General features: G+C 23.4%; 2 protein-coding genes across 2 annotated transcripts; one reads left to right on the forward strand and one right to left on the reverse strand.

Annotated features, from left to right (window-relative positions):
* The first annotated feature begins 8,719 nt into the window (after positions 1-8,719).
* Positions 8,720-9,255, forward strand: LOC124935554 (protein SMALL AUXIN UP-REGULATED RNA 10-like). Its single transcript, XM_047475983.1, has 2 exons — positions 8,720-9,161; positions 9,218-9,255. The coding sequence occupies exons 1-2, from the start codon at positions 8,720-8,722 to the stop codon at positions 9,253-9,255; spliced, it is 480 nt and encodes a 159-aa protein (XP_047331939.1).
* A 3,839-nt stretch (positions 9,256-13,094) lies between these two features.
* Positions 13,095-15,370, reverse strand: LOC124936815 (11-beta-hydroxysteroid dehydrogenase A-like). Its single transcript, XM_047477337.1, has 6 exons — positions 15,187-15,370; positions 14,197-14,389; positions 14,003-14,088; positions 13,795-13,926; positions 13,543-13,710; positions 13,095-13,431 (listed from the first exon to the last, which is right to left on the reverse strand). Exons 1-6 carry the CDS (start codon positions 15,367-15,369, stop codon positions 13,120-13,122), a joined length of 1,074 nt encoding a protein of 357 aa, XP_047333293.1. The 5' UTR covers position 15,370; the 3' UTR covers positions 13,095-13,119.
* Positions 15,371-16,837: the final 1,467 nt, after the last annotated feature.

Here is a 16,837-nt window from a genome sequence, read left to right on the forward strand (position 1 = left end):
TGTAAGCTACCGAGCTCGATCGCCGAAGTTTATGGCTTCGGCAACGATGATTGAGAAAATCAACGGCGAGCAAGATCGAAGAGCATGCGATCGATGGAATATGAAGCGTACTGAATATAGAAAGGATAAACAATAAATATAGGATGCAGAAAGTGGCGGATGAGGACGAAATAGTATAAAATATTGTAAAGATATCAAATCAGTCAAAAAGAACTTCTACTACTACTACTAGTAATACTACTACCGCCGAATAGGAAAGAGAAAGAGAGGCTAGAAATTTGACTTTCAGAGAGTCTCGTATTACCTTTAGAGAAAGAGATTGTCACGAGAGCTTTAACTTGTCCTAAAATGGCGATACCAACGGCGACGACCTAGCTAGTCGTAAGAAAGCTGAGAACGGAAAGTTAGCGGACAAGCTTTTCAAAGTATAAATGAGAGAAACAAGGAGGAATGAATCAATGGAGACAAAATTCGATCGAAACAATGATGAAGAAGAATAAGGCGAAACAAGTTCAGGATCAACAGATGATGATGATTCACAGTCACAGAGAGAATGCTATATTGAAAACAACGGTGACTGATGATGATTATAAAGGATCAGTAATCGGCAGCAGCAATGGAGGAAGCTGATCGATCGATCGATCTCTCCCGCGCGCAGAGAGAGAGAGAGAGAGAGAGAAATGAGAGACAGAAATGACAAAGCAGCAGGAGGCAGAAAAAAGTTGCAAAACTGCAAAAAGCTACTTTTTGAGGTCCTTTTTACAACCGCACGATCGAGTTTTAAGGGAGGGAGAAGAAGGAAAGAGTAATCAGCTCCGGGAGGCGTGAAACGATTGTACTAATAACAGAGAGAGAAAGAGAGAGGGCCCTTTTCAAATAATCCCAATTCAAATCAATATTTATCATCAATCATATATTATATTACCTTATTATAATTTGAATATTTAATATTTAATATTTAAGAGAGTTTAAGTTTATCTTTTTATAATAATTATAGCGTAATATATATATATTAAAGAATACGGTATTAACGATATTTTATAAAAAAAAATTATGTAAGCTCAGCTCAGTTTAAGCTCGCGTCTTAGGTTTTATGGCGATCGCTGCCCTCCAACTCATCAGGGTCTAGCACTTGCCGCGACGGCAGATTATAGGTTGCGCGCTTAAGTGCTATCCATTTTCGGGTCCAACGGCTGGAAAAGCACTGCAAGTCGCGTGATGTCCGGTGTGTTTCAACGACACATGAAAATCTGGAAAACCGAAAGCATCCAACAAACAATTATCACGATCAGATGTGAAACGGTTAATAGTCACCTACCAATCGACTCGTAGTGCGAAAATAAAAATAAAAAAAATCCAAAATTAAAACAGAATGATAAAAAATACTATGTTTTGAAGAAAAAAAAATCTGATTTAGTACTACATTCCATATTTGAAAGGAATTTTTACAAATGGAACAGTTGTTGATTTGCATATATATATATATATATTATTTTAACTGGTATTTTTAAATGACTTAATATACATTTAATTTTGTTTTAATTTTTTTTCGTAATTATTTAAACAAAAGTAAATATATAAAAAATAATTTCAAATAAAATCATGAATATATATAAATATTTAAAACTTAGTTTAAATATACATAATAAAAAAATATAATGTTAGAATAATACTTTCAACCTTTAAAATGAATTTTTGCAAACGCAACCGTTAAAAGTATTTACAAAATTAATTATTTGCATATATATATATATATATATATATATATATATATATTATTTTAACTAGTGTTCTTATAACTTGTAATTAAACTTTGTAATAAAGCATATCTATATAGTAAGTTTTTATTGATTTTTTTTGAAAAAAGGGACAAAATTTTTATTGAAATCGAGATTTTTCTTTATAGTAATATAACTAAATAAAAATAACTTTATTTTAATATCACAATATCAATATAAAAAAATATATATTTATGTTAAATAGTACAAAAATAGTGATGTTATTTATGAGTATAGTATTTCTTTATTATAAATACTTTAAGTTAAATTGTATATATAAAAGTATCTATCTCTTCTTATGTTATTAAAGTTATTAACATTTTACTGTATATACAATCAACTAATGCTAATTAAAATAAATAATATTTAAAAAAATAAGTAAATAGATATTACAATCAATTTTTATATATAGATCAAAATCAATAATTAATTATAAAAAAATGCAACAATTAGAAATTTTAAATAAAGATAAATAAAAATAATATATAAAACTTTCCAAGAAAATAACTAAAATGTTAAAATGACAGCAATCTAATAATAAAAACTTTATCTTTCTTTTTAATTAAAATGAGAAACATGCCTTTTATATATTATATATATATATATCAAACATAGTACTCGTGAAAAGTATAATATTATTATAATATATAAATTATATTATTTTAATAAATAAAGCGTGTGATAATAATAATATATAAAATTTCAGTAAGAATACTTTAAATAAAATAAAATAAAATAAAAAAATTATTTATTTCCAATTTAAAAGATAGTAACACTTAATTATTATTATTCTTAATTGGTCTAGTTTGGAATGGTTTTTCTGCTGCTGTTTGGAATGGATAGAGTATTATTTGGTCTATATTAATACTAATAAATTTATAACTTTATTAATTTATATTTTATAAGTTTTAAATTTATTTATTTATTTATAGTAATATTAATTTTTAATATATTATACTATTTAAAAATATAATTTTATATAAAGAAACATATAAAATATAGTATAATAAAAATAAATAAAGTAGATCAAGGTATGATAAGGCCCCTACTCGACCAATTATAATCTCTATTCACAATAATTTTTTTAAGAATAACATATACATTTATATCATTTTTACCTCATATCAAACATAACATTAAAGTAATGATTGGCTTGAGATCTATTTATTTTCTTTATATCAAACATAAAAAAAAAAAATACCCATATATATTATATCTCAATGTGAGGGTTTTCAAGAAAGTAAAAAAAAAAAATATATATAATCTTACTTAAAAAATACTTTAAATTAATTATTATAAGGTGTCATTTTAAAAAAAAAATCATAATAATATTTTAAAAATATCAAAATGAACAGTCTATTGGCATGGCAGATCTTTGAATAAATTTGCAAGAAATCCAAAATCTTTATTTTATTTTTTTTCTATTTTGTATAATCATAGTCCATTTTTTTTATTAGAGCTCATGAATTCGTTTAAGTAAGAATCAAATATTCAGTCTTTTTAAAATCAAAAAATTGATATTTGTTCAAATTAGAGTACTTACCTAGATATGATATGATATGATCATTTGTATTGAATCAAACCCACTAAAAACTTTGACCTAAGATTATATAACAACTAATTGTAATTTGAAGGATATGATAAAAAATAATTAAGCAAGGATTATGTAATTTATTCTTGCACATTGGTCGTGCTTACATATATAGATGATCAAGACATTTTGTTGATTTTTATGCTATCATTATTGGCCACCTCCATATATTCTTTGTTGGAGATTGTTGACATTGTGGGATAAGATCAAAATTCTTAGGCTTAAAAAGTATCAATAAAATCATTAGTCATCGCTATTAAAATTTGTTTGAATTCGAGTTTTGTAAAATAATTTTAGTTATTTAAAAAGTATTTGTTGGTGTTGATTTTGATAATATATAATTTTTTTTTATTAAAAAGAGTTAATTAATGAGTATTAATATATATTGATAAAATTAAAAAATAATAATTTAAAATATATAATATTTAGTATTTTAATTAATAAGTGTTGGATTATGTTGAATTATTTAAATAATTTATACCGAACCATCGTCATGGTATTTAAGTGTTAGGTCATAAATTCACCTAATATAAAGAAAATTGATTTTCTTTTTCTTTTTATTTCTTTATAACTTATTTTTTTAACATTCTCAAATTATAGTTTTTTTAAGTAAAAATGGAGTTAAAGTATAACAATGAGATGTTGTATAAGGTTATTTTCTTAGAATTGTCAATATAATAAAATATTATAATTCACTAAAGTAACCTTAAACATGTATGTAGTTATATTAACTTTCTCATTATAATAAAATAATAATTAAAAAAATTATATCTCTCTTTTTTTTTAATCACTTATTTCTGAAAAGCTCATTAAACGGGTAGTTATAGGGTAAATATTTCTTAGCTCTAATCTCCGAAAATAAACTCGAGTCATAAAAAAATAAGTTTTTATATTAGTGAAATTAATTTGAAGTCAAAAGATTATAAAGCAAAACATATATTCTAATGTGAATAAATAAAACTAAAGAAATTTAGCATTTAATAAATAAATAAATAAAAAGAATAAGCTGGAGTCATAACTATAATTGTATGCACCTGAATAAACTCAATCAACCTATTTCTTTTTTTTTAATATTGTATTATAAGGATTATCATTTTTAGTATATATTTATTATTTATAATTATATGGTTTATATTTTATTTAAAAAAAGTGATAATAGATAATTTTGTATAAATTAAATGAAAAATAATTATTATGGGATTGAGTTCGGCGGAGATAATTATAATATCATATGCAATCGAATCATTAAGGCGTCCGTGTGACCGTCTATGTCATCCACTCATTTCGATCACAACAACAGGATTCTTTTCTTTTTAATTTAAAATATAAAATTCAAAATTCTATTATTTACTTTTAATAAATTTAAATTTTAAATATACAAAAATAATCGTATATATTTTTTCATCAAATAATTTTTTATTACCAATTAACATATTTGAATTATTTTTTTAAGTTATTATTAATATATATATATATATATATATATATATATAAATATTATACAATTTGTATTATTTATCTAACTATGGTTAACTATGAAGTAATAAATCGTACAACTCAATGAATATTTATTTGAACAGTTATTTTAATTTTATTTAGTTTATAAGATTAAACTTTCAATTTATACCTAGTTTATGCACATTAACTTATTTGTTAAATATTTATATACTTTTGATATTATTAATATATTTGAATAGTTAAATTTTTTTTTTAATAAAATATGTTAGTTTGATCCACTTGATATAGATATCTAATTTAATTTTCACTAAAAAAAAAGTGTTTGATACAATTTAATCGATTTAATTTATCATTCTGTCCCAAAAAAACTGTATTGGATATAATGTAATCTCTTCAACTTATATCATTCTAATTTATTCACAATTATCTAGCTCAATCTTAAATGCTCATGCACATAATAGTAATACTTTGTGCATAAAAATTACTTTAACAATTTATGAATTATTAACTAACGTTTATTTTCATGATATGTTTTATTATTATAATTTAATGAATTTTATCATTTTTAATATATACGTACCATTTAAAATCTTTAAAAATATATAATAAAATGATAAAACCTAATTAACTAACCATTAATTTGATTCAAATATATTTATATATATATATATATATTTTTAATATTTAGGATGAATCCAATAAAATATTTAAAGTAACCAAAGTTATTTTAAAATAATAAATAAAATAAAAAGAGATAAAAGTAAGAATCATTAATTTCATGAGAATTAGGTATGTGGGTCCCGTTACAATGTGTTATTTTTTTCTTTGTTCTTCAGTTATATTTGCATTCACACTATTTTTACTAAATAAATATGCAAGAATTAAAAATGGACAAATTTATTGTCGGGTTCTAAAAAGTCTTCAATAATTATTTATGCCACATCATCACTGACATATATATTTATTTAAAATCTAAAAGCCGGATTTGATAATACAATAATCAAATATTTATGTCACCTTAGATTATCTCACGGCATTTCGTCACCATAGGACTAACTTACATAATCTCATTCAATAATAGTCAAATCTAATATTAAAATCACAATTTATTTCATTTTTATAGAAAATTAAGAATTATATGCATAATATATAACTATGCTTTTTACAAATAACTTTTAATATATCATATTATTCTATTATTTAAATAAGTAACTTTAATATTATACTATAATATAAGAATGTTATGAAATAAAGGGAAAGAGGTGGCTATGCTAGACATCTATCCCACAAATATACCCAATTAAACTAAAAAAAAATGTGGCATTATATTTTATTTTTAATAATGTATAATTAAATCAGGACAAACAAATAATAAAATGTTAATAATAAAAAATGTTAATAACAATTTTTTCAAATATAATGTCAAGCTAACTTAAAATTCACATTAAATATGTAGAATTATATATAATTAACAACTTTTATATATTATAACCTACTATTAAATTCAAATAAAAAAATAAACCAAATAACAAATTAATATATATAACTATAATTGTTTTTCAAACAATGTGATTTAAATAAAATAATGACATATATTTATATTTAAAAAAAAGACATAAAATTTATTCCTGGAATTACATTATTTAATTTAAATATTTATCACAACAATGTCATATTAATTCATCATAAGTCATAACTAATAGTTTTCTACTAATTTTGCACCAATCAATTAATCATTATATATAAATATCAATTTTCCTCTCATATTATATTCCAAACTTGATTTTTATTGGACTTTATCAAGATTTTAACATGGTTAAATTTATCACTTACTTGATGATGACTTAATTTATTTTCATTATTTTTTTTTCATAAAATAAGAATAATTTATTTTTAAAATAAATAAAACACCAATCTCACACTCATTAAAACGATTTTTCTTATCGGAATCAAATTTAAGACATCAAATAAGTCTTTAGGGGAAACATAAGAAGATGGAGACACAAAGAAACACACAAAGTCTAGCCTTTCGCCAATTGATATTATCTTCTCTAGAAAATTCTACGAATTCCATGTGCTCGCGTAACTAATGACAAAAGCTTGACAATAATACTTTAACAACTAGGTTGAATTAAATTCAATAAGTGATATTATCTTACGTATGATATTTAATATAACAAAAAAAAAAGAGTCAAGAATGAATGTAAATTAAAGTTCCTTTTCGTATTCAAAAGTTATAACATTTATAACATTCTCAATAAAATTTTATTTAAACATTCCAATAATACTCAAATTCATAAAATACTAAATATTCTAAACTACTTGCGCACCAACTTATGGCAAAAACGAGGATAGCCGATTTTATTATTTTATAGGTTATTTATGGACTTCATTTAGTACATGATAAAAAAAAACTCATGTATTGTGTGTTAAATTTTTATAGGTTATTATTTGTAATTATAAATTTTAATTCACATAATTAAAACAGATATAAATTTTGATAACAAGTTAAATTTTTTTAAATATCTTTGAGTGTGGCTTTTATATTGAAAATCAGGTTATTTACAAAACTTGATCGAGTAATGGATAAAATATATAACAAAATATTTTTATTATTCTAAAAATGTTATATGTTTTAGTTAATGATTGAATTATATGATTGATTATGGAATGAATAATTGAATGTTTAGTTAAAGGAGATTGAATACAATGAACACAAGTTAACCTAACAAAGGACTAGTGTGAATAGTCAAATAATAATTTATTTTCAAAGTCTTATAAATATCATTATGCACTCTTTTTTCTTTCATTCCAAGTTGCAGTTGAAACTAGAAGTAGAGTGTAGACTTCTTTACTTATGAATTAGACTAGCTTGTTTCATCTTTGGATTTTTTGAAAAATATTATTATTTATGTAAAAAGGGTTTATCTGGATTTTTGGGAAAATATTATTTTTGGTTTAAAAAAGATTTATTTATTTATTTTAATTGAATCACTATCCATAAAGACAATGAGAATCATGGGACAAAAATAAACAAAATAAATAAAAATAAAAACACTTTATTTAAATTAGAAAAATAGCTCGAGTTAGAGTCAAAAGTTAAGTAGGCTCAACCACACACCGAAAATAAAAAACAATAAGATTAAAAATGTGACACCTCTTTATTTTTTTAAATTTAATTAATTATTTATCTAATTTTAAAAATAGGCAAAAACATGTGTTAATATATTAATTTCATTCATATTTTTTAAAATTTTAAGCTCACAATAAATTTTTAATTCAATCACCTCAAATTCAATTATTTAAAAGGATGAGAAATGATTTGAGAAGAGAATTTGGAAAGGAAATGAAGCATTGATTTTCAGCTTGGTCGATCAATCGGCTATCATGTCTATTCCTATCTGTCTTTCTATTCTTAATTTTCTCCCCAGTCACTAATGACATGACACAATTTAATTGATTAAAAATTAAAAAATATATTTTTTTAATTTTTTTTACACTTTTTTCTTTTCCCATCTAATTAATAAGGTGAGGTTGTGTCTCTTTTTCTCTCCTTATCGTTTTTCCTAAAATATTTTAGCATTAATTTATTTAAATTAATATTGCACTAGGATATTAATATTTTATTTTATTTTGACCAAACCCAAATTCAGAATTCAACTTTCCAAATTAGGCAAATAAAATATCCTCAATAATTAATATATATTATAAATATAAAATAAAATTTTAGGAAATAATCTTAAATAATTCACATCAAACAAACCCTTTAGATTAGTATTTCTAAAGCACGTGGAGTTGAATTGTCTGTTTTTGAAGTGGGTTTTTTCTTATTTATAAGTGAGAGATTAATCTAACTCTATCCTACCATCATTTCATCTCTCTAATAATAATAATGGCTTTTGCAGACGAAGAAAAGAAGAAAAATCTGATCATCAAAACATGGAAACGGTGTCGTTCAATGGGCCGTCACAACAATAATAATAGTAATAATAATAATGATAATAATAAATCTCCATTTCTCTCAAAGTGCAATTCATGGGATGAATCTCTAACTTCGATGGCGCCGGACGGTTGTTTCAACGTTTATGTCGGACCGGTTCGCCGGCGGTTTTCTGTCAAGATAGAATGGGCCAATCATCAACTATTCAGAATGTTGCTCGAAGATGCTGAATTGGAATATGGGTTTAAAAGTCAAGGCCCAATAATGTTGCCGTGTGATGTTGATGTGTTTTTGGGAGTTATGGCCCAAATTGAAAATGGTGGGCCTGAAAGTGGTTCTTGTAGCCCATTTAGTTCTGGTGAACGGTTTAATGGTGTCGGGAATGTGAAACAAGGTAGATTTTAATTCCAGAATCTTTTTTATTATCATTTTTTGTGTTGTTGTTTTTAGGAATACCGATGTTCCAGTTATCTATTTCTCAAAAATAAAATAAAAATATATATATATATATATATATAATAAAAGTTTCCTTAATATATTAATTATAATGTTATCAATTTTTTTAATTTCTTTTTTACGGTTAAAATATAAAATTATTTCATAATTTTTTTTAATTTTTTAATTTTAATTAATTATTAAAAAATAGATAAAATTTATATTTATTCACTCGTTTTATTTATAATTTTTCAGTTATTTTTCTTAAGTCCATAAATTTTTCGTAAGTTCGCTCAAACTCAAATTTTTGAGTTTGTCTCTATTTATAAATAAAAATCAAATTAGTGAATTTTATTACCTTAAAAATCATTTATTTACTTCAACTATCTTTAGTTGGTTCATTAAAACTCTTTTAAATTATTAAAACTCTTATAAAATTTAAAAGATAAATAAATATATTCAAGATGTAAATTTATTTATTTATAAATTTGGTAAGAAAAACAAATAAATCAACTAGCACTTAAACTAGGAAAACATCATTTCAACTGACAATTTAGAAAGAAAAGATGGAAACTAGGACTAATAGTAATTGTCATTCTTAGTTGCAAAATTTTATTTTTCATATCCTACAAAGTACTTGTTATTTGTATTTTAAAAATTACTGGATTATATATATATATATATATATATATATATATATATATATATATATATATATATATATATATATATATATTAATATTATTAAGTTTAGTTAAATGAATTGTATTGAATTTTGAATTATAATTAGAACTAAAATTAAAATTAACTTTATAATTTTAATTGTGAAATTATAATTTAATTAGAATTAATTGTTAAGTTTGAGAAAAAATATTGAATGTTAATTTAATTATAATTTTTATATTTAAATATTATAATAAAGTGAATTTAAATAAATATTATCAATTTTATTAAGTATAGACTTAACACAACAAATTAGGGTAACTTAAAAAAAAATTGTTTAAGATTTTATTCAATCAAAAAAATAAATATATAAATAAATATATATATATATATATATATATATATATATATATATATATTAACTTTATAATAAAATCAATTAAATTTATTAACTTTGTAATTTTAATAGGTAAGGTATACTTAATTTTTTATCCACATCTTATACCTCATCAAAAGTTTTGATACAGAAAAATCCATACATTTACTTACCTTTATTTCGGTACGAGATAACGATATTATACATTTAATGCCTAAAAAATATATTAACTTAAATAAATAAACCAAATATATATAGTTAATACATAAATTTTACACAAAACAAAAAATTAAAAATATTTATCATAACAATTTTTTTTTATATAAATTAATAATATAATTCATGTTATATAATAATAATAATAATAATAAATATAAGTAACAATTAATTTAAATTTAATTAATAAAAAAAACCTTCATTCATTTTACTTGAACAATTCAAGTTTATCATTATGTATAATTTTTCATTAGTTAATTTCTTATTTTAATCAATCATTTGTGTACACTAATGTCTCGATTCAAATTGTTCTTAAAAGAACTTATTATTTTTTTATTAAAGTTATAGTTATACTCACTAACAACGGTTGATGATGAGATTGTAAAAATATCTTTGAAAGTAATTGAAAAGATCTAGTACCTAGTTTCATCTAGTTTTCATCGCTATAAGAGATTAAAAATTTAATTGAATTTTTTCTCAATTTTATTAACTAATTAGAGATAACATTTATGTAATAATATTACAATATAATTATATTTTAATTTAAAAAAATTATTTTTTATAAAAAAATTAATATTAAATCTATTTATTTTTTATAAGTAATATATATATATATATATATATATATATATATATTAATTTATAAATATTATTTCGGTATTTCGTTATATCTCACCATACCAAAATTTTGAAAATTTTCATACATTTACTGTGTAAATAATTTCGGTATCGGTAGCATACCTTTCATTTTTTCGGTATACCTTAAAAATTGATATATTCGATATATTGCGGTACAGTATTTTCGATATACCTATAATGTTAATAATTTTTCTCATTCCTATTCTGAGATATAATAAACAATTTTTTTTTTATCAATTTTAATGTTATTATTACGATTTTTTTGGGTTGAAATTCAGCTGAATAATATGTTGACAATATTTTTGTATTATTTTATTTTTATTTTATGGTTTTTTATTTTATCATAGGTGATCATGTTGTTATATTTAAGCTATTCACCTAATTTGTTAATATAAATGAAACATTTAAAAAAATGTAAAATATTTTGTTTAAATAATATAAATATAATTATTGAAATTATAATTTTAAAGTAAGAAAAGTTGAATTTAAAATTATACAATTACACTAAATCAAAATTAATTTCAAACATTATTTAAAATAAAATAAAAATATGTTCATATATATAAATTAATTATAAAATATAAAAAGAAAGGAAAAATGATATATATCAAATTCTCTAATATTAATAATTTAATATAAAAGTATAAAAATTATCGGTATTTATTTAAATTGTTTTTATTTAAAATATTAAATTATTTAATTTAATATAATGAGGTTATTTATTAATAAATAAATATATAATAATCTTAATATATTTTTCTAATATTAATTTCTGTTCTCGGTTATTGGTCTTTGGATATAGGATTATTAAATGAAATTTTTAAAAATTATATATACATAAAAAAAAATTATATGATGGATAGTTAGTCCTATATGTCACCAGAATATTGAATTGACTTTGAGTTCCAGAAAGTAAGTAAAGTTTGACGGGGTTAATCGTTATTCTCGAGTACTTACGAACTCAATAATTTATTGAATAACGTTTTTTTTCATTTCATATCATTTTTTGTCGTTATGTTTAAACAATATTGATCATTTTTAATATATATTGATAATTTAAAATTATTTTGTAAATATTATTAAACCAATTCAAAAATTCAAATATTAAGTATTAAGTCGTTAAATACTTCAAATTTAGTGTTCATATTAAGATTTTATTTTCAATTTTATCAAACATTTCAAATTTAATTGATTTGAAATTCTTCTATTTTAATTTTTATTTTTGGGGCTAATCATGATATAAAGAAGTTTAACCAGAAAAATAAAAATTGAAAAACATGATTATTCTCATACCAAACTTGAATAGTCTTAATTAGACACTATTTGACATTCTCTTTTTAGGATTTCCTAAAGCCCTCGTTTGATTTTAACAAATCAACTTTAAACAACCTACAAGTGCAAGTTTGATTTTTTCATATTAAATAATAGTTGACCAACCAAACGGTTAAAGTCAATAAAAAAATTTCAAAGATAGATGAAATGAAAATTTCCCAACTTCTTCGTCATCAAATCAAATAACCATAATAATTCATTGAACTAATCACATACTCCCTCCAAGACATTCTTTTCTTCGAAAATATGTTTCTAAAGACAAACACTAAATTTGATATAATCGCACCCATGAAGGCAGTAAGAGAACAATAATCGATTAGGGAGAGTAAACGTTTTTTTGAAAATTTGGTTTAAGAAAAATCGTATCCCTTGTCCATAATTTGTTTTTAATTTAGTACATACAAATTAATGTTCTTATTTAAATAATTAATTAATAAAATTTGAAAAAGTTTTTATATATAGTTCTAGGTATTGACTTGTCCTAGAGTTTGATTAAATGGACTTTTTCAAAGAGAAAACAATGTCTTTTAACAGTCTTTACTAATAATTTTGTGCTATAAGAGATTGGGCTTACACATTGCCAAAAGAAACATTTTAACTCTGTATTTATTTATTTATAAAACAACAAACATTTAAACAAAAAACTGAAAACTTAAACTCATCAAGCATAACTTCCTTATTTGTTATAGAACTAGTCAGCTTTCATTTGGCTAGGGTAATCTCCAATCTGTGGATCAAGTAGGCTGTCTTGATAAAGAACATTCTTCGCACCGGTGAAGTCGAGAATCTTCTTGTTAAGGCTTTCTTCGACCGATTCACCCGGTTTTGTTATGTAAAGCATTCGAGCACTCCACTCTATAATCTCCGGGCATAAGATCTTCCAATAGTAGGTCACTCCATACCATGCCGGTGTAGTCACATATCTCTCCCTTCTTAACGTGCTATTAACAATTGTCCTCGCACACGACTCCACCTTTTCAGTCGGATACACCCCCACTTGAACCTATCGTTTCATGTTGTAACACTTGTTATAGAGATATTGTGACAAAAAAATAAAGACAAAGTAAACTAGGTTTATTTTATTTATGAGTACTACAAAATTAAATGTACTTACATCTCGCATCATTTGATCCACTATTATTTTTCCTTTCTTCTTATCAATGAACTTGCCTTGGGTCATCTCCGACTCAACGAAACCAGGTGTTACAAGTGTAATGTGGACGTCCGATCCTAACTCAACCCTCAATGTCTCGAAAAGCTGCGAAACCGCCGCTTTGCTTGCCTAAACCAAACCATGTAATATTTATTTTGTGACATTCAATAAGATTAATTTAAAATTTGAATACAAATATATGATTAAACTTACATTATAGATGCTCATTCTTGGTGTAGGAAACCATGAAGTTGCGGATGACATGACGACAATCTTACCCTTTGTTTGTCTTAGGTACGGAATAGCGAATTGAGTAGTATATACTGTTCCCCAAAAGTTGATATCCTACACAAAAAAAAAAAAAAATGTTCAAAAAAATTCGAAAGAGTTTTAGCAAATTGGGACAAATTTGGTAAATTACCATAACGCTCCTAAGATTGGTGATATCTTCAACTTCCTCCAACAGGGAGAAATGGGTCATTCCAGCATTGTTAACTACATGATCCACTTTGACAATATAGAGAAAATAAAATTCAACATTTAGGAAATTTTTTGGCTCTAATAAATTGAATATTTTTGTATAAAAAGGATGAGAAAAGAAGGTTATATAGTTACATCGACCGAAGTGATTGAATGTTTGATCAATGAAGTTTTTGCAGTCATTTGGTTTGGAAACATCGGTCACAACAGATAAGACCTCGGGTGAGCCCATTTCCTTAGCCGTCTCGGCAACAATTCGTAGACGGTCCCCTCTTCGTGCCGCTAATGCCAAGTATGCGCCTCGCTTTGCGTACTCGTAAGCGATGTGCTAACCAATTCGAAAAACATAATAATAACAAGTATTTACTACATGATAAAATCCAATAGTTGCTATGTTGTAAGCTTGTAATAGTGCTTTTTCGAAACTATTAGAGGAAATTGTTGCAATTTGAAGCTGTAATAATATGACTTATTATTTGTGTTCAAAGTGTTCTTAAATAAGAAAAAAAAACATTACAATACCTTATAAATCATTAAAATTCAATAAGGATGTCAAAGTGAAAAATGTAACCGTTTCTATACCCTAAATTGAAATATTCAATAAAGCTATTTTTTTAGTTATCTAGATGATACCCATAAATTAATTTTTAGAAACAAATGAGAGAATTAGTTGTTAATAGAAAGATAACATTATTGAGTCAAGATGAGTTTGAATTCTAATTAAATTTATTAATATATATCTTATTCAATCTAAATATACTTTAATAAAATAAAATATCAAATAAAATTATTATTTTTTATTCAAATTCAGATCCACAACTAGTTACTTAGTTCCACATGTATGTGTTTCATAGAACCAAGCCGGTTATCAAATAATTTATTTTTTCATTAACTAAGATTTAAAAAAAAAAAAAAAACTACAAGTCATTTATGATTCACAATTTTTTTAAATTTATTATTAATGTATTAATTCCACCTAATTTCTAATTAAAAATTATGGTTGAGACTTGAGAGTCGAACCCAAATTTTCTTTTTTATTACTAGAAATTAAGTTCTTTCTTTTGGATAAAAAAAAACATAACATTAAGAAAAACAAATATTATAATAAAGTAATTAGAAAGTGACCTCGCCGATGCCGGAGGAGGCGCCGGTGATAAGAACGACTTTGCCGGCGACATTTTCAGTAAAGAGATAATTAATCCATGAAAGCAAGAACCTGAAGGCCTGCAACGCCGGTAAGAAGAAAAGCAAGATGAAGAATGTCGCCGGCGGCGACACCAGATTCAAGAACGTGTGGATCAGCTGCATCGATCTTCTAGGGTTCTTCGTAATTGGGTTCAGATGATGATGATGATAATTATAGAATTACAAATGAATGTAAATTATATATATATTAATTATTTATGAGATATACATGAAGAAGAAGACGAGAAGAAATAGAAGAGATCAAAACTGGCTGCCACGCTGTATAGTTGTACGTGTACGTGGCAGTTTTGCATGGATGAAATGTGACACGTATTAATCAATACTTGACTTTTATTCCATCATTATAAATTAATAAAAGCTATATTGTCTTTCTTTATAAATCCAATTAGAGAAGAGAATCATTAATGACTCTAATTTTTTATTATTTAATTTATATACAAAATAATTATATTATAAAATAAATATGATAGTGTCAAGTTAATAATTAGAAAAGGTATTTTAATTTAGTTACCTCCCTTATTTATTTATTTTTTTTCATTCCAATCAATCGTGTTAGTCATTATATCTAAAGTTAGTACTAATCTCATTCTTTGCAGCAATGTACTAATCTCATTCTTTATAGCAGAGGATATGGTATTATTAGATTTGAGTTATTTTTTATTTTATAATAAATATTTTTTTTCATTTATCTTTAATCTAGAATTCTAAATGCCAAATTTATATGAATTTCTCGTTATTTCGATTATGTTGAAAGATGTAATTAGTTATAATCTAACCGAATTTGTTCTAAGGTTACTTACAAATACTTGGACAGAGATAAATTACCGTTCAAAATATTTGGTAAAGAGTATTCAAAAAATGCTTAATTAATTTGTTCAATTTACTCTTTTTCATTCGTCTTGAATGTAAGAGATTACATTATTATTATTATTATTATTAGAGGATTTCTATCAGAATTTTAATATTTATAAATGGTATATTATTTAACCTCAGTTATATTTTTATTACATGCAAATTGATGTTTTACGAGAATTTTTTTTTATTTTAAAAAAAAAATAATTAAATATTTAAAAAATATATAATAAAAAAATGAGTCGGCGGAGGTTGACGTGGCAGTGTTACTTCGACTTGACACGTAATCATAATTGGGTAATGTTTATCGTGTATATATATATAATAAATATATTTTAAAATAATATGTTACAAATTCTTTTTATTATTATTTACAAACATCTACTAAACCATCCAAGATTAAAGTTTAGTAATTAACTCACTTTTTTTATATGGTTAGTGTAATTTCCACAATAATATTAAACCCACTCTAAATCAGAATATTCTTAATAATTGTTTTAATAAAATTCTTTACACTTTACCTAATTGAGTTTTTCTAACTGAATTAATTGTTCAAATCATTAAATCCCGTTTTAAATTATTTTATTCATAATAACTTATTGTTCTAAATTATTTGAAGTGACTTAAACCTGAATGAAACTAGTATTAATTTTAGAACAAGAAGTCTTTGGCTATTGGAATGGGAGGGTAAGTGGAGATGAATTACAGAAGAAAAAGA

The sequence above is a fragment of the Impatiens glandulifera genome, chromosome 4 (assembly GCF_907164915.1).
Source record: "Impatiens glandulifera chromosome 4, dImpGla2.1, whole genome shotgun sequence".
Taxonomy (NCBI): Eukaryota; Viridiplantae; Streptophyta; class Magnoliopsida; order Ericales; family Balsaminaceae; genus Impatiens; species Impatiens glandulifera.

Coding starts and splice junctions, on each gene's coding strand:
- LOC124935554 (XM_047475983.1), top strand. CDS start 8,720: ATGGCTTTTGCAGACGAAGAAAAGAAGAAAAATCTGATCATCAAAACA. Junction 9,162..9,217: donor TGTCGGGAATGTGAAACAAG/GTAGATTTTAAT, acceptor TGTTGTTTTTAG/GAATACCGATGTTCCAGTTA.
- LOC124936815 (XM_047477337.1), bottom strand. CDS start 15,369: ATGCAGCTGATCCACACGTTCTTGAATCTGGTGTCGCCGCCGGCGACA. Junction 14,390..15,186: donor CCTCCTCCGGCATCGGCGAG/GTCACTTTCTAA, acceptor CGAATTGGTTAG/CACATCGCTTACGAGTACGC. Junction 13,711..13,794: donor CAAGAATGAGCATCTATAAT/GTAAGTTTAATC, acceptor GGTTTGGTTTAG/GCAAGCAAAGCGGCGGTTTC.